Genomic DNA, 19,196 nt, shown 5'->3' on the forward strand with positions numbered 1-19,196 from the left:
CAATGATGGGGCACTATTCCTTCCACTGATACCAATGACTGGTTACTATTCCTCCCACTGATACCAATGATGGGACACTATTCCTCCCACTGATACCAATGATTGGGTACTATTCCTTCCACTGATACCAATGATTGGGTACTATTCCTCCCACTGATACCAATGATGGGACACTATTCCTCCCACTGATACCAATGATAGAGCACTATTCCTTCCACTGACACCAATGATTGGTTACTATTCCTCCCACTGATACCAATGATGGGACACTATTCCTTCCACTGATACCAATGATGTGTCACTATTCCTCCCACTGACACCAATGATAGGGCACTATTCCTCCCACTGACACCAATGATAGGGCACTATTCCTCCCGTTGACACCAATGATGGGGCGTTATTCCTCTCACTGACACTAATGTTGGGTTACTATTCCTCCCACTGACACCAATGATGGACACTATTCCTCCCACTGACACCAATGATGGGGCACTCTTCTTCCCACTGACACTAATGTTGGGTTACTATTCCTCCCACTAGCACTGACAATGGAGTAATATTTCTCCTATTGTCACCAAGGAACCAAGGATTTTTCCCACTAACACCAAGGCACTAATGCCAGGACATTTTCTACTCCCACTGGTCACAGTCCAGCCAGAAACACAGTAAACTGGCTCTTTGTTTAGGAAACTTTGGAGACCCCTGTCCAAGAGGATAAAAAAACAAGTTTTCTTTGTTGGAGCAAATTGATCCATGCTTGATAAGGTTTGTTTTCCTTCCTCTGGATTGAGTGCAGATTTAGAGTTCTGTGGATGCAGGTTTCATTTATTTATTTTTGTCGGATTTGATGAACATAGACGTCCTGTCCTGGTGCCTACATTGTAAGAAATAGATCCTGATGGGTGTCCCACCTGATCCCTACTCCAGAACCAAAGGTTTGGGGTGGCTGAACACATTGAATACCAGCCGGTACTAGAAAATATCTTTTCAATGTTGTCACCCTTTAATCATTACCTACATTGTGTTTTCTTCTCACTGTAGGTACTTATCCTTGCCACTGGAACGTGTGGAAGTCAGAGCACTCCCGATTACACCATATACCGGGAGATCTCCTCACGAAGCTTCGGACATGTGTTCAGACTTACCCTCCCTGATCTGAATAAAGTAAGTCATTTACCAGGTCAGTGTCATCACACAACATACCTATGAGAACCTTCCGGCTCTGTAGTTCCCTCAAGGGTTAGATTTTTACATCTCTTCAGCACCAAGATATGTCTACCAAAAATTCCCTGTCCTGTCCAACTGTCACTGCAAAATCATAGTATGGCCTTATTCCTCTCCACTGAGTTCTCCATCATTAATAATAAGCAAATAACAAAGGAGTCCGGCTATGGAAAAACAATACAGTTTTTAAAGGAGGAGTATGGCCAAATCTCTTTTGGTCATACTTCTTCTGTGGGTCACAGGCTTGCACTTAGTTCTGCACTCCCATGATCCAGATTCAGACAAAAACAGGATAAAACCTGCTATCAGCTGATGTCACAGAGCTGGTCCAGGCTCTGCTGGGATCCTGACAATAATGTCGGGATCTGCCTAAATGGCTGACTGGGAGCTGGCTCAGGCTCTCAGTGATGCCAGTTGATCCTGCTTCCTCCACTCCAGTGAGTACTGGTGGGGCAGAACAGAGAGCTGGTGACTGACATTCACCTTTAACAGACATCTTCATTTGGAGTATATTTCCTCTACTGTGCATTTCTTATAGTAACAGCTTGGTGAATACTCTTTTCTATTCCATCATGACTGTACCCCTGTGTACAAAACCACATCCAGGAACTCAAGTTTCCTGCACAGAGCCCTTACTTGAACCCTACCAAGGACCTTTGGGATGAATTGGAACCCCAACTGTGAGCCAAGTCTTCTCATCTAAGATCAGTACCTGCCCTCAACCCTACTGAAAAGCTTTGGGATCAGGTCTTCTCTTCCCTAAGGCATTCAATAGGTTTGAGGTCATGGAGGAACTCAAGTGTCATGTACAGAGCCCTGACCTGAACCCTACAGAGCACCTTTGGGATGAATTAGAACCCCAACTGTGAGCCAAGTCTTCTCATCTAAGATCAGTACCTGCCCTCAACCCTACTGAAAAGCTTTGGGATCAGGTCTTCTCATCCCTAAGGCATTCAATAGGTTTGAGGTCATGCAGGAACTCAAGTGTCATGTACAGAGCCCTGACCTGAACCCTACAGAGCACCTTTGGGATGAATTGGAACCCCAACTGTGAGCCAGGTCTTCTCATCCAAGATCAGTACCTGCACTGAACCCCACTGAAAACCTTCAGGATCAGGTCTTCTCATCCCTAGGGCATTCAATAGGTTTGAGATCATGGAGGAACTCAACTGTCGTGTACAGAGCCCTGACCTGAACCCTACAGAGCACCTTTGGGATGAATTGGAATGCCAGTGGGGATCCAGGTCTTCTCATCCAAGATCAGTACCTGCTCTCAAAACTACTGAAAACCTTCAGGATCAGGTCTTCTCATCCCTAGGACATTCAGTAGGTTCGAGATCATGGAAGAACTCAACTGTCGTGTACAGAGCCCTGACCTGAACCCTACTGAACACTTTTGGGATGAATTGGAATGCCAATGGTGATCCAGGTCTTCTCATCCAACATCAGTACCACACAAATGGGCACAAATTCCCACAGACACCCTCCAAACTTGTGGAAAATGTTCTCAGAAGAGTGGAGAATGTTATTGCTGTGGGAGGGACACATCAGGTCCTCTAACATTTGGCCATTCATTCTATAGACAATGCAGGGAGAGCTATAGCATTGGATAATATCTAATATAATTTGACCTAAAGGCAAACTATTATATTGACCAGGAAAGTTTAGTCTAAGTTCCTTAGACAGACAACCCCTCCAAGGAAGATACCGTATACTGTATATGTAATTTATTTTTGCATTCTAGGCATTTCATTACTTGGATTACACCCTTTCCATGGCAGTTAACAGTTCAAAGCGCCTCTTCTCTGGCGACTATACAGACTCTGTTCACAGTGAATATTTCTCAGTCGACGATGTTTTCTGGTCACTAATGATCACCACAGATGGCATGATTAACTCTTTCCAGCTTGAAGGACCTGGCGGTAAGTCAACAATTTTCTTTCATTATCAGGATACCCGGGGGAGGGGGGAGGGATATATGTACATTTGTGGGATAAAGCACATGACGTGTATTGTTGAGCACCCATAGTCTTTGGTTGAAACAATTTGTGATGACATTTTCACACATTGACCTTCATGTATTTATATATATGCATGGTCTTTCCCCCTCCCCTGGACTCTCGTTATTACGTAACAATTTTATACTGTGTACATATGTGAACTGTCAGGTTTTAAAAGCTAAACAGCACTACTCAGAGGAAGGCTCTCCACTGCTGCAGACACTCTAAGTGCCAGCAAAGGTGCCTGACCATTACACAACCCCAAGGATAGGATGGACCATGGGCAGGGCCATCCTGTATCTTGTTAGGCTTTTAGAGACTGAATAAAGGCCTTCGAAGGAGTTACACATCCCTAACAAACTCAGATTTCCCAGCACACTTACCAGTCGGCTTGCAAAAAAACTAATTGACCCTGTCCAACAATTCATGGTTAAAACAGAGGGTTCAGTTGCACAGATTTGTACATACATGTATAAGCCGCAGTGCCTATATCAAGGCACCTCTGCCTACTGTGATCCCAACTCTATAAATTTCAGAGTCTCCCAAGTTAGAGCACATATAGGAGTGGATTGATTAAGGGCAAGTTTGCCTGGAGGAAGCCCACCCCTCCTAAAAGGCACAGGGAAGCATGGGAGGCCCAGCAAGAGCACAATGGTAGCTGAAGGTATCCCATGTATCCCTGCATCCAATTCATCCAACTGTGCAAACAAGTGGCAACCACCCAAACCTATAATCAACCTTTGCAGTAAGGTGTCCCTGTGCCTTTAAAGAAGGGAAGGGCCCCCTCCAGGGAAACCTGACCTTAATCTATCCACTGCTATATGTGCTCCAACTTGGGAGACTCTGAAAATGACAGAGTAAGGACCATAGTATACAGAGGAGCCTTGACATAGGCACTGCAGTTTACACATATATTTGGAAATGTGTGCAAACTAAACCCTGCTTTCAATGTGAATTGTTAAATAGGGTCAGTTTGGATTTTCTTTGCAAGGTGACTGGTAAGTGTACTGGGAAATTTGTATTTGTTAGAGATGTGCATTGCCCTTCCATGTGCACCTTACTACAAAGGCTGGTTATAGGTTGGGGCGGTTGCCATGTTTTTTGTACAGTTGGTTGAATTGGATGCAGGGATGCACTGGATGCCTTCAGAGACCATTGTGCTCTTGCTGGGCATCCCCTGCATCCCTGTGCCTTTAAAGAGGGGTCAGCTCCCTTAAGGCAAAAGTGCCCTTAATCTATCCACTGCTATATGTGCTCCAATTTGGAAGACTCTTAAAACCATAGAGAAAGTAAAGTAAAGTGTGCTGGGAAGTTTGAGTTTGTCAGAGATGTGCATTGTTCTTCCATGTGCACCTTGCTGTAAAAGCCAATGATAGGTAGTTTTTTGTAGTTTGAAGGGGTTGACCTTATCAGTGTGCAACACTTAGGGATCTATTTGTAGCTCCCTCTAGTGTACTGCAGGTAAATCTATTGTGTATGACTCATGGTACCTGTGTGAGTCTGTAATTAGGTCAGGTTACTGCAGGACAGGCTGGATGGCTTAACAGGCTGGGACTCTATCGCCTCCACCTGGCTCTGGAGGACCATGGAACCTTCCAGAAGCCAGTGGGTGGAAGGGGTGGAGACCTAATCTGCATGTTTTTTGGAGTCTAACCAATCCCAGGTTTGGAGGCACTTATAGAGTGGTGAGACCAACCCATAAATGTGGGAGAACCAGGCTAGCAAGTGGAAGATGGAATGCTGAAGAGGCTGTCAGTGACCTGGGAGAGGTTCACTAAGTCTAGGGTGAGCTTGGCCTCCAGGCTGGGCTCAACATGGCTCAGGAAGATACATTCAGCATCACGGCATGAACATGATCAAGGCCTAGGAGCAATAGGAGCAAACAGGAGAGAGTGAGTAGATCAGCACACCCAGGGATTTACAAGAGGGAGCCTCCCATGTGTAGCAAGCTTTCTAAGGACAGCTCTGGGCTCAATCCTTTAACCTTGTCCTGGGAGATCTTCAGAGCAGCCAGGAGGGCTGGTAGTGTCTGCAGGCTGTGGAGCTGGGAGCAGTTCTACAGGGTAGAGGAGATACTTCTGCACGTAGTTTGCAAGAAACTAAGCTGATTTTCGAAGGGGCTGCGAGTCCCTGTCCTGTAAGGGGCTGTCCACAGAGACTGACCACATTCAAGGAGAAGAACAGTCCTGGATCTGTTTCTGTAAATAGGAAGGAAGTTGTCCCGGTGCATTGATTCAGTCAAATTGGGCATCCCATAATCCCTATCACCCCATCCAAGTTAATTCCCCTAATAAATAAAAAAAACCAAGCACACGGACTGTTTACTGACTGCGGATGCAAGTGTGGAAAATGCGTGTTGCCTGCCTGTGCAGAGCTTAGGGGGACCTAGAAACACAGAGGCCCTCACAAGGGTAGCGCTACATATTTCTTAGGATTCACATATTTATTCCTAATTGGATTACATTGAAAAATGTGTGAATCTTAGGTGAAAGTTGTGTTATTGATTGAAAGCATGAAAAAAATTGATTAAAAAAACCTCTTAAAGTTAAAGCAGATTTTAGTCTATTTTCTCCATACCTAGAACCTGAAGAATGTTGGTGATAAAGCCATTAGGGTACCAAAACAACCACTGACCAAATTTTGTCAAACTTTTTGTTAAACTCAAATGTAAAAATGGCCTGTGGGATGATGGGAGACAAAGAGCAGAATTATCGAGATATTTGGCTTGAGAGAGAAGAGCTGGAGACTTGGCCAGCATCTAGGAGCAGACGGTTGGTTTCATGATATTGATCCCTTTGTTTTTGGCGCAGGTTCTGTTCTTGGCCTGGAAGAGCTGGTGTCAGAGCACTGGGGCTCTATGCATCTCCTGAAATATCCTGTAAAAGGAAATTATACAATTACTATAAATGCAGGAGGCGTTCATGCAGTTCGCATACAAGGATTCATAGGTAACAGCACTGGGCTACCATTGCCCAAAATATCAGATGTTGATTCATGTTTTCTTTTTTTTTAGGTTCATGGTTTGTACAGTAAGTTGTAATTATGATTTATACTATTTATTAATATTATAAATAAACATTTTAAACAGGCAGAGTATGCTAGGCTTGCTAAGAAAGCCCAGCACGTCCTTCACAAGAAATGGCAGACTTGTGTACAGCTGACTAATCAGAGATTAGAGGGGAATGAAGTGTGTTCTTCCTTCGATTCATTTAGCTGTGTGTCAGTAACACGATGTCCTGCTTTTCAGGTCTAGGCACAACAAAGGCAGTACATAAATCAGTGGACCAGCATGGATCTAGGGGGGTGCTGGGGTGGGCCACACCCCTCCAGATTTCACTGCACCCCCAGGTTACGTATGATGCTGTGTGGTGCTAAGTGCTCCTACACCTTCATATGCTGCAGATCACCTCACTGCAGACCTCCCCTTAGACTCAGGAACATTGCTAGCTTTGCAATCCAGACCACTGGACCAACACACCTAGGCAAGGGGAGTGGGTACCCAATGCTACCCCCCAAAAAAATATGTGTCAAAGATGATGGGGGAGGAGGTGGAGGAACAGCGGAACTTCCTCTTTTGGATGAAGCTCCATTTTACTTGATGGGATATTTGGTTTTAAGATCCCAGGGCTGCATACCTGCTGTAGCCATTAGGAGGGGGTGCAAACTTTTGCTCAGTTGTAAATGTATCCTATAATATGTAGAATAGATCAAGAGGACCCCCCCCTTCCTTTCCCAAGGCAGGGCACCTCAGAGTCCAAGGTAGGCTGGAACAATGCAAGGGACTATGGCTGATGTCTTGGCTCATGGCAGATCTCTTGTAGCAGGGTAGACTTTCACTACTTCATAGGGGGACAGAATCTAAGGAGAGCCTGTTTGCCACCTTTGAAGAGGGTTATAAATGTGGCTCTGAGGCCCCTTTGGTGACAATCAGGAATCAGGAGACAAGTGGCAGAGACCTGGATAGTGAAGCACCTGATTTCCAAAAGCTGTTACAATTTGCCCCCTTAAGGAGGATCATCGCCCTGTAAACAAAAATCCTGTTGCTGCTGAATTTTAATAACACACACTTTCCTGTCTCTGGATCGAGTGATGTCCTCACCTGACCCATCTCTTTGCCGGTCTTTGGATCCAGGTACTGGGAACTTACCTGTGGGCAGCCAACTGTGACTCCTTGCAGCTTCCCAATCGGCTGCCCACTGCTCTTGCTTGAGCCACGCTGCACCCGTAACGTGTCCCAAGAAGCCACAGGGGAATGAGGGGAGGTGAACCACCGCTCCAATCAACTAGGTGGTCAAAGTAGAAGTGTCAAAATCAGGTACCTGCTCCCCCCCCTCCATGGTCCAAACACATTGATAAAAAGAAAGGAGCTGCTGAGCACCCATGATGTCACTGTGCTCAAGGATTATTAGTCTCTACGACTAGGCCCCATTGGATGAACACATTACAGGGGAGGTCCTTCAGGCGGGGACTGTTATTGTGGTTGTCAGTGCACAGTAATGTCATTGGTGCATGGTGGCTCCTCCTTTCTTCTTCTTTTTATATTCAGATCTACAACATTCATTAGAGTATTTCAAAGCGCCTTGTTGGTGTCGCTGCAATGCCAACGGTGACCCATCACAGTGCGAAGTCCATCATTGCCAAACTCATTGTTGTATGCGATGTGTGTACTTTTTGGTAGATTTTAGAAGACTTCATACATTCCATCTTCTGTTCAGCTTTAATAACACTGTTCAACAAATTTTTATTTTTTGCCAGTTTTGGAAACAAAAGGATCCATTTCTTAATGAATTTCACATTCTGAGTTCAAATATAACAATGAAATTTGTCAATTGGCTCTAGTTTTTCTGTAAACGGAAAGTTTTCTACTATAGGCGTAATGACTACATAATGCACAATAATTCTATAGATAGATGTCTTTCCACAAATATAAAGCAAGTGATATTGACTACATAACAAAGCCTAAATGGCAGAATATATTGCATAGGATTACCAAGAAAAATTATAGCCATAAGCTAAGTTGAATCATTTTAATACTTAGGATTCTCACTAGTTTTGTCTTCAGTTTGTGTCGGTTTTGCTTCTCTTGGCTTTTCTCTTGTATTCGAGGAAAGGGCTATCTCTTACAACTGCACGTGACTACACGCTTCAGGTTCTTCCTCACTTGACTCAACCACGAAGGATTCTGGTGCTTTAGGAATTGGTAGCCCCTCTCCATGAGGAACTGGACGTATTGCCGATGGAATATTTGGATAGTGCACAGATAACTTTTTCTTCTTATTTAGCCCTTTTACAATTGGAGGCACCATACAAAAGTAACAATTACTAACATGATCTGTTGGCTCTCTCCAAATCATTGGCACAGCGAAAGGCATAGATGCCTTTTTTCCATTCAACCATTGCTCCAGTGCCGTCCCACAAGAATTGCAGCATATATGTGGTGCCCAGCTCTTGTCCTGGTCTCCTATCTTGCAGCCAAAATACAAGTTGTAGGCTTTCTTAATCATTCCTGTTATCCTCCTTTTTTGTGAGATAAAAGTTATTTCACCGCAGATATAGCAGAAATTATCTGCTTTATTCACACAAGTTCGAGGCATTACTGAGTAGCCTATATAAGCAGAAAACGAAATGTAAAGACGAACTACAATCAGCTACAGATACTGCAGCTTTTATGCAGTGAAGTGATGCAATTAAAGGCTAATATTGCATCATCTCAGTATACATGACATTTTCTATTGGTCACCAGTATCAATTGCGCAATATGCAGCTGAAGTTGCATCATAATTTTGAATGGCTTACGTCATTAGATGGGTGAATATATCATGGAAACTAGAGCCAATCAACATTTTTTAGGGTCATTTTCGTTTTCAGCACCCCAAAATTATGTAAGATTAGCTAATTTTATGCCCAAAACTTTTTACCTGTTGAACAGTGTTATCAGTATTCTGATGAACAGGGAAAATGTGTAAGATTAATTGTAAGCCATGTATTTGTCTTTCGATTAATTCCATTTTTCTTCTTTTTTTTCAGACACAGTTATCACACGTAAGTATTTTTTGTTGTTGTTATCAGACCACACTGAATAAAGTTTAAATTTAATGATTTGTTCCCCCCCTTCTTCTGCACATACCACCATCTTGACCAACATTCAGTCTAGAACCATAACATTATGGGAACGATATATCTCTGACGGTATCTTGCCATTTCCTCCAGGAGGGATACTTTGATCTTTATACATTCTCTCCTGACCATACACAGTACATGGGATGTCCAGCCATTTTCAGTGTTATGTGTATGGCAGCATCACGTGTCTGCTGGTCAGTTGCTGTGAAGGAGAACGAGCAATTATACACATTTAAAATTTTGGTCATCTTGTCCACCCTGAGATAAGTGGTGGAAGGAACATCTGGCCTTCTTCCTTCCTCCCTGGACACGGACACATACACTCAGCTACACGTTGGGTAGTAGAGCAAATGAAACAAAGACAAGATGGACAAACAAAGACCCCATAGAGCATATGGAGCATGCATGGAGTCAAATTTCCCTACTGAACCCATTGGCATCGCTAAATGTCCAATGTTGGCTCTTTGCTTTTCTGTGGACACACACCTAATTAGAGAACTGTCCCCCACAGTACTTTTCCCCCACAAGATGTCCTCAGTTTTCAGTGTTGAAAGATGTCAAGGATCATTTTACTCCCTTTCCTCCTAACCCTGGGCTGTCATGGACCCACCTCCAGACTGTGAATAGACAGTGAAGGAGAAGCAGTTTTGTAATGATCATATCACTCTGCTTTCTCCTCCTATCAACAGGCATATTGTTAGCACAGGAACTGACCAGCTTCTTGTGCTGCTTCTACCTCCTCAAGTCTGAGCCCTGCCTTACAGGGACACAAATCCAGGCACTCACACTACTAGCATTTAAAAATACATTTAAGGTTTTATTGTACTTAAGGACATGTTCACCTTACATAGTAAAATAGTTACATAATTGGTAAGGTTGAATAAAAACACCAGTCCATTCAACCTGTATGCGTGTTCATGTCAGAATCATTGTCCATACCCCTGTGTACTGTGTTCATCAAAATACCCATTCAACAGCTTTTTTTTAAAGCTATCAATGCTTCCTGTTCACACCACCAGTTGTGGAAGTGAGTTCCACATTCTTACCGCCCTGACAGTGAAAACTCCCTCCGCAATTTAAGGTTAAACCACTTTTACTCCAATTTCATTGAGTGGCTGCGTGTCTTCTTACACTCCCTGAGCCCTAGTAACCCGTTTTCTATCCATGAACAAATTCTGTGGTCTATGGCTACAGACTTCAGTTTGTAAATTAAGTGTTTATATGGAACTGTATCAAATGCCTTTGCAAAATTCAGATAAACCATATCCAACGGCCTTCCTTTATCTAGATGGAAGTTCACTTCCTCATAAAATGTTAACAGATTTGTTTGGCAAGAATGACCTTTTCGTAAATCCATGCTGATTACTACAAATTATACTGTTTTCCTCAGTAAATTCTTAGATATAGTCCCTTATTATCACCCCAATTAGTTTACATACTATTGATGTTAGACTGACTAAATTCTATGTTACAACTGTGTTCAGGGTGTAACAAGTAACATGCTACTCATGCAGCAGACCCCTCCTCCCCCCCGAGCCCTCATTGTGACAGCAGGTGGGGGATCTTCTCCCTACACCCACTATCACAATTTTAAATTCTGTGAATGGGAGAAATACAACTACTATCAGCCATTGCCGCTGATGGCTTGTAGTTCTCAATGAACTACCAAGGCACTAACGTGCAGTCTAGGTAGTTCATTGATCCTCTTTGTCATTCATTAACTTCCTGCCCATATGGGATGTAATCCTTTTTGTCAATCATTAACTTCCTGCCCATATCGGATGTACAGGCAGACAGCTACACTGGCAGTCTACTGATCGCAATGCTTTACAGGCTCCTAATTTAAAAAAAAATAAAAATAAATGTACATTTTTTTTACCTGCAAAATATGTGCATTTATTATAAAGTAAATATAAATCACTATTTATACCCAATTACTTTTAAGCACACTTCACCTCTACCCTTAGAGGTGCACAAATATTAACATAAATATGCTCAGTGAAAAAATAATAAAAAACCCTTCATTAAATTATAACCATAATAATTTCCAATTAAAGTCCAAAATATAAAAATTAAAAACCAAAACCAAAAAGTCCAAAAATATATATCCAATGTCCCTCTTAAAAATTTAAATAAATAAATACGTGTTGTCCAAAATTGATATGTGCATTTATTGTTTTTTCCTTAAGGAATATAGAGCTTCATCAATGTGCATCTTTTTATCTGCCTGGAGTTCAGCTTTAAGCCTTCATCAATGCATACGATAACTGCTCAGATCTATTTTTAAATAGCTTAGAAAAGGTGCAGCAGGCAGTAAAGTGATCAACACATAACTTACCCAGCAAGCATTCCAGCTGGGAATCACAAAAATATTCAATATTTAGGCAAAAACAAAGATTTTTGTTGCTTGCATTTGCAAATACATGTGAAGCCACACTGTTGCATCAAGACTCTTCTTCAAAGCATGGAGCTCTACCCAAAAGGGGAAGTTCTGCTTTAAGGACTGCTCCCCATTAAGAATTGGAGATCGGAAGCTGAAGGTGTCCTCCCTCCTTCCCTCCCACCCTGTAGTCTTTTGGGACACGTGACAGGTCCCAGAAGACTACAGGACCATTCATGAAGCACAGTGCTAATCGCGCATGTGCAGTGGGTGCCCGGCTGTGAAGTCACAAGTTATCCCAGCCGGGTACCCACACTGAAGATGCTGGCCCCCTGAAACACAGGACAGCCGGTGAAACGGGGTGCAGGGGACACACTGCGGGACCGAGAGACAGGTAAGTGGCTGTTTTTTGAAAGTCAGCAGCTACAGGACAGCAATTCAGAGCACATCAAAGGACAATCAGCAGGTATAAAAGGTGGTATCATGGTGACATGTAACGTCAGAAGGGTACATCCAGAGGCTCAAGGTAGCAATGACAGGGCAATAAACTAGGGCATGGCACGGATGAACAATAAAAGAGTAAGTCACAGGGAATCAATAACAGGGCAGCAGTCCAGAGCATGACAAGGGACAATCAGCAGCAATACAGGGTGGAAATATGGAATATCAAATGAGCATGTCTAAGGTTGCAGGGAAGCAATCACAGAGCAACACTCTGGGCACAAAAAGGTCACAGGGCAGCAATAACTGACTTATAATTGAGGAAATGGCAAGAGGGAATCTGCAAGAGGGTACAACATAGTGAGAAAGGCTTACTGAGGGCATTTGAGAGGATGGATGGAGATCCACAGAGGTGGTCAGCAGAGGAGAAGATCAGCAAATCAGAGAAAATGGCCAGCAGATGACATTAGCAGTGGATTAGGTGCTCAGCAGATGAGATGGTCAGCAGCAGAAATGGTATACAGAGGAAGGTCCAGTGGAGCACTTCCAGGGCCCTGGGCTGGGTGAAGGTACTGGGTGACCTGACTGCAGCTCAGGCCCACATAGGCAGCAAAATTGAAAAAGGGCAGGAGAAACACTGTTACCTGGCCTCTGGGCAGGTATTTACACCTGAGCTGGGGGGGGGGGGCATTTCTGTGGCCAGGCAACCTGAGCTCTACCTCCCCTGGCCAAGCCACATTCAGGAGCCAGAACGCCTTTTGTGTCAGATGTAAAGGTAAAGTCTGCATCCTGCACATGGTAGATCCACATGTAGGAACATCAGAGGATCCAACTGCTTGACACCTGGCCAGGGAACTGGGTGGCTATCTTGACACCTAACAGCACCAGGGGACAAAAGGTCACAGCTGGTGGTCATACTAGCCAACACTCAGTGCATAGGAGGTGCAGAGTGATGGGATCTATATGCAGGTTCTGGGAATACAAGATGGTGGCTTACCTCCCCGAATGTAGGTGGTGGGTTATGTGGTACATCCACATGTAGGAACATCAGAGAACCCAACTACTTGACACCTGGCTAGGGAACTGTGTGGCTGTCTGGGCAGCTCACAGCACCAAGGGACAGAAGGTCACTGTTGATCATATTACCCGGCATTCAGTGCATAGGAGGTGTAGAATGGTGGGATCTATGTGCAGGTTCTGGGAATACGGGATGGCGGCTTATCTCCCAAATGCAGGTCATGTGAAGTGGTGGGTTATGTGTGGGGAGCAAAGAGAGACCGTGCTGGGTCATGAAGATAATTGGGGATGGTGTGGTTTGTAACACATGCATTTGCAAATATATGGAGAGAAACCTTCTGCATTTGACTTAAAATGATAAAACTTCAAGTGCTTATACCAAAGCCAACCCTGACCTTTCTATTTGCTTTTAGGGCTCATTCATAGGGACATAGACACCCTATGGTCAGATTAATACCACACCCAGTTTTATATAGCTCAGCATGCAGCAGTATTGTGTGCTATTCAGTGTTAGCTGCATAAAGCATAACAAGAAATGACTGTTCAATGTCCAGTTTTAATGAATTTTATGTATTTCACATTTGGCCAAAAGTTTACATGTGTACCACATAAATGTACATAGCCTGCACCATCACTACTGCTTGCTGAATTCAGGGCCAGGGAGAGATGTAAACATAAATAATGTGTAGTCAGCAATGATGGTGGCCCAGGTGAAGAATGACTGAAGGGTGAGGTGATTCTGTATTTGCACCACCACTTTTGCCTATGAATGACTTACTCAGGGCCGGGGGTGACACAGAATGATCTGCTATGTACAGCTTTGTTTTTGGCATTTGTGAAGCCAGAAGAAAGCCGTTTGAGAGGGGAGCAGATTTTAGGATGAATTATGTTGTTTCCAGTCTGTTTATTGATTTTTTTTTTTCTTCACTTTATTTCTACAACTGCAGCAAATTGCTCGTTATGTCATTCAAATGCTGTTTGTGACACCTATTCTGGCAACGTGAAATGCGTTTGTAAGGACGGCTTCATTGGGAATGGATACAACTGCATCGATATTGATGAGTGCGCCTACTCCTGGACACACAACTGCTCTGTCGGCACTTGTCAGAACACGGTTGGCTCTTATATCTGCCTCTGTCCAAGTGGTTACATCCATTTAAATGGATCCTGTGTTCCCATCCGGTGTGACAATCCTAGCCTGAACAAATGTCATCCTTTAGCAATATGCAAAGACGAAGTTGATGGATATTCCTGTCATTGTCCATATGGATACTATGGGGATGGGTTCCATTGTGAAATTGATGAGTGCCAGAGAGATTATTGTGGCTTTGGAATGGACTGCACCAAGTCCCTTGGCTCCTATTCCTGCCTTGATCCCTGTGTAAGTCACACAGTGCTGGATGAGCCCTGGAGAGGCACAGACAACATTTTATCCTCAACCAAGAACTGTGATATTTCCAAGAATGGATGGTATCAGTTTGTCGGCAATGGAGGTGTTCGTATACCAGAAAACTGTGTAGACGAAGGTAGATGTAGTACAGATTCTCCAGTGTGGATGAATGGAACACATCCAGTCATTAAAGACGGCATCGTGAATCGCACTGCTTGCGCCACTTGGGGGAAAAACTGCTGCCAATGGACATCAACAATCCAGGTTAAGGCTTGTTCCCTGGGATACCATGTGTACAAATTAATTGGAATTCCAGGCTCAGCTTGCACACTGTCCTATTGTACAGGTAAGAGATACATTTCCTTTTCCTAGTTTAAAAAAAAGTGTCATTATACCTAATGAAGTTTAAAATCCTCCAGGTCGGGGAAGATCCAAAAGTCGAAAATCAAAATCAACTAAACTTGATGAATATTCTTGAAGAAATGTTTGATTTTGTCTAACTAAATGAAGTAATTATTGCACCTAAAGCTGACAATTATTTCTTAATAGATCCAGGAAGGTTTAGAAGCCCTATCAAGATTTAATTTTTTGAATGTTTAAGGCAACCTTTATCATCCTTTTTTACCTTGGAGGATCCCTTGAAATAAAATATTGGTGTGCTAACATTGGTGTAGGACTGATCCCCTTGCATTAGTGGTCAGTAGAGGTGGAATTCCCACTGCTCACTGCCCAAGGAACTCCTTATAGTTAGGAGAAACTCTAGCATTCCCTGGATCCGTGGCTGGGAAAGACTGGTGTAGGAAGACAAAAGCACTGATAAAGGTTTTAGAAGGTCCAAGAGTATTTGCTTCATCAGAAAAGTCCAAAGACGGCAAGCCAACATGTTTTAAGTGCTATAGGGCTTCTCCTTTTTAAGGGTTTAAAAGAAAATTGCGGGTTTCTAAAATAACAATCTTACTCCACTATATGGTTACAGCATGGATCCGAGCCGTAACTGTCCTCCACCAGATCTACACTGAAAACAGAGTTATTAAAGATCACTGATGGCTCAGTTCTTGATCTTCAGTGAGCAGAGAGCCAGTGACTGTCAACCCCTCCAGTGCTCGCTGGAGAACCGGGCAGTGGAGGGAGCGGGGGTGGCTAGTGTGAGCCAGCTGTTGTTATGATCCGCCAGGTGGTGCCTCAGGCTGCCAACTGACAGACCTACTCAGAGCGTGGGGTCTAAGCCCGGGCTGTGCTTTCACCAGGGCCCCTGATGGTGGGGATGGACTTGAAACAGTCCCGGGCCAGGTCACGACCTCCGAGCAGACCCACCAGTGGCTGAGGAGGTCTCCGGGGACAGGTACCAGGAGAGCCAGATGTGAAGAGGATGGCGGCCCCAGCAGGGTAGCAACGGATCGTGGGCCCGTGAGGGTAAGCGGGGTACAGAATCGGTTGGCAAAGAGTAGTCGGGTCACATGCAGGATCAGCAGGGTAGTCAGTCCGTAGAATGGTCAGGGCAATCCGGGTCAAACACAGGAGCAGGCAGAATAGTCAGGACAATCCGGGTCAATCACAGGAGCAGGCAGAATAGTCAGGACAATCCGGGTCAATCACAGGGGCAGGCAGCGTAGTCAGGGTCAATCAGGGTCACTAGACGGGTGCAGGAACTCAGAATCACAGAAAGACCTTGCGGCAATCTGTGACAGTGCAGGGCATCTTTAAATAGTGCGCCCTGCACTGTCATTGGCTGGCTAGGACGCGCCCCCGGCTGTCATTGGACGCCTGAGGTGCGCCCGCGGATCCTACTGCGCATGCGTGGCGTCCTGTCAGCCGCGGCTCGCCGGGACCTAGTGCCTGTGTCCCGGCGCGATCTGCTGCCAATGCGCATGTGCGGGGGACAGAGCCGCGATCGTGGACCACGGAGCCGAGATCCCTGACATCTGTCATCAGGCATCTGGGCAGATCCTGCGGAGCCTGGACTGGTTCTGTAACACCAGCAAACAGTGGGCTTTACAAACAAATGGCAACTGCCACAATCTATAAATGGCCTTTGCAGCAAGCAGCACATGGATGGGTGACGCATGTCAAACAACAACAAAGAAATATGACTAGCTCAACTTTCTAACTAGCCTGCAACCAACCTAATTGTCCTGTCGAACAGTTCATGTTAAAAACAGGGGATTAGTTTGCACACATTTGCAAATACACGTGTAAGCTGCAGAAGCTCTTACGGCACCCCAGTATTCTGAAGTTCTTATCTCTATAAATTTGGAGAGCCTCCATAGTAGGACACGTATCATAATGGATAGACTGAGGGCAGGTAAGCCTAGAGGAAGCCCATCCCTCTACAAATGCACAGGGGTGCACTGGGCCAGAGGTGCATTTACCACAAGGCAAACAAGGCAATTGCTTAGGGCGGCATTTTTCAGGGGGGGCAGCACTGCCCCTTGGAAGAAGGGACAGAAGAAAGGACACACGTGGCATTGAACCTGGTGGGTTCCGAGAGATGCTGTGGGTTTCATGATAATGTATGCACAGCCCGACTCTCGTTCCTGGGGATGTCCGGAGCTGTGAAGGTGAGTATCTTTGTCTCTCTCGCTATGGGAGATGGTGGCTGGTGTATGGGGGGGAGTGGTAGTGGAAGGCTTGGGTGGAGGGCAGGGGTGTTCTTGGTTAATGTCAAGCTCCTTCCTTGGGGTGGGGGGGAGTGGTGGCACCACGTTTTGTGTTGCCTAGGGCAGCACAAAACCTAAATACACCACTGTACTGGGCACCCAGCATATAGCACAATGGCATCCAAGGTGTCCAGTGCTCCCCTCAATGGTATATCAACAGTACAAATAAATGGCCACTGCCCCAGTCTATAATTGGCCTTCCCAGCAAGAAGCACATGGAAAGGCAATGCAGCCCACTGTCAGCTAAATATGGGTCACCGGAGTGGAGAACAAGGTGCCCTCCTATAACTGACAGGACAAGCATGGCCAATAGAGTTTTGGCCATATTTCTCCTTCAAACTGCTGGTTTGTATAAAATGTTGGACATGGATGGGTTAATACAGATATCCTCTGCTAACCCAAGCATGTACAACACTTTCTACTCATCAGCGGTTTAAACTCAATGGCTCATTGTCTGTGGACTTCTAAGATGAAAAAAAATACTTTTGGACTTGTAAGCCTTTGGTGTTGGGCTTGTTTTCACCCGACACCCTCCCGTGTCTACCCAAGCTGGCTTTGGGGCCCCTCACCACTAGATGAATGCCTAACCAAAGTTATTGTACTCTGCCATACCAATTTATTGTAACAAACCTGCAAATCTAAACTAAAAAGTTTGGATTCAGCACTTCTAACACTTTTAAGGGCTTTTGTTTTAGTTTGTTACCCTTTGGAAAAAGTTGGCCTCATCTTTGTGGTTACAGGGTCGGGAAGTAAGTAAATCCTCTCCAAAAGAGATAAAAGCAACAACTCTACTCTAGGAAGAATTCTGTAGAACCTTTGAAAAGTTGTGTCCTTGTCTGGGAGATTTCTCCTCGATTCCCATGTGGTCACTGGGACAGATAATGAAGTGATTTTTTTTAATCTTTTAGTCCATTTTTGCAGGGCTCCTCTACAAGTCTTTGTTACATTTTGGGCATGTTTTTACAAGCTTCTTTTCATTCAGCGATTTCCTTCTTGGGTTTATAAATTGCACAAAACGTAGCACAGAGATTGGGTTTAAACAAACAAGCCCCCAAAGTCGCCTGTTGTTTGACCAAATTAGCGATGTAAACGAAACAAAATGGTGCAGCGCAACAAATAATACATCAAAAATAGCCCATCAAGGTGTCCATTAATCAGTGCTTGAAACCAATATATTGATATGTTGATAAGAGGGGGGCATTTGTACTGTCCTGACAATTGTAACATCATAACATTTGGGGGCAATTAGTGCCGTCCCAACCTCTGGGGGGATTTGTCCTGTCCTGACATTTGGGGGGGGAAATTGAGATCGGCCATCAGTACTGGTTTTCAAATATATATATATATCCCATATTTGTAGACTCTATCACTTTCACACAAACCAAATTAATTTACATGTGTTGGGATTTTTTTTTTGCCAAAGCCATGGAGCAGAATACATTTTGAGGTAAATGTGTGATGATTTTTTTTCAGTTGGATATGTCTTGTAACAGAAACTAGTAAATATTAATGTTTTTTTCAAAAGTTTTGGTCTTTTTTCCTTTATATATAAAATACAAACAGCGGTGATCAAATACCACCAAATGAAATCTCTATTTGCGTGAAAAAATGCTATAAATTGTGTTTGGGTTCAGTGCTGCATAAATAATTGCCAATTAAAGTGAAAACAATGGTCTGGTCATAAAGAGGCTAAAACCTTGCGAAGGTCAAATGGATGAATAATTCCCAGTTTGCAGACTGAATGGGTTTCCAGACGGGTCACCCATCCTACGATACATATATTTCTCAGTAAGTCTTTAGAGTACCTGATTTATCAATGTGCCCCGGAAATTTGAATGGCGCTCATCGGTATCCTCTGCTCTCTTTAGATGCTTCAACACAGACATGTAAAGTGGACGAGGAATGGCAGCAGAGGGACACAAAATATGGATGTTTTTGCAAAGCCCCACATAATATCACCGGTATGT

General features: G+C 44.1%; 1 protein-coding gene across 1 annotated transcript in view; it reads left to right on the plus strand.

Moving 5' to 3' along the window:
* The window catches only part of LOC149470667 (uromodulin-like), a 55,809-nt gene that overhangs the window by 14,673 nt on the left and 21,940 nt on the right, over nucleotides 1-19,196 (plus strand). Inside the window, exons 5-10 of the mRNA XM_089661613.1 lie at nucleotides 1,042-1,164; nucleotides 2,969-3,146; nucleotides 6,035-6,172; nucleotides 9,252-9,266; nucleotides 14,130-14,918; nucleotides 19,098-19,190. Of these exons, the coding sequence (XP_089517739.1) occupies nucleotides 1,042-1,164; nucleotides 2,969-3,146; nucleotides 6,035-6,172; nucleotides 9,252-9,266; nucleotides 14,130-14,918; nucleotides 19,098-19,190 (1,336 nt within the window). The remainder of the gene's footprint in view (nucleotides 1-1,041; nucleotides 1,165-2,968; nucleotides 3,147-6,034; nucleotides 6,173-9,251; nucleotides 9,267-14,129; nucleotides 14,919-19,097; nucleotides 19,191-19,196) is intronic.

Source organism: Staurois parvus, unplaced genomic scaffold (assembly GCF_062004578.1).
Source record: "Staurois parvus isolate SC_StPar_1 unplaced genomic scaffold, SC_StPar_1.0 ptg000034l, whole genome shotgun sequence".
NCBI classification, from domain to species: domain Eukaryota; kingdom Metazoa; phylum Chordata; class Amphibia; order Anura; family Ranidae; genus Staurois; species Staurois parvus.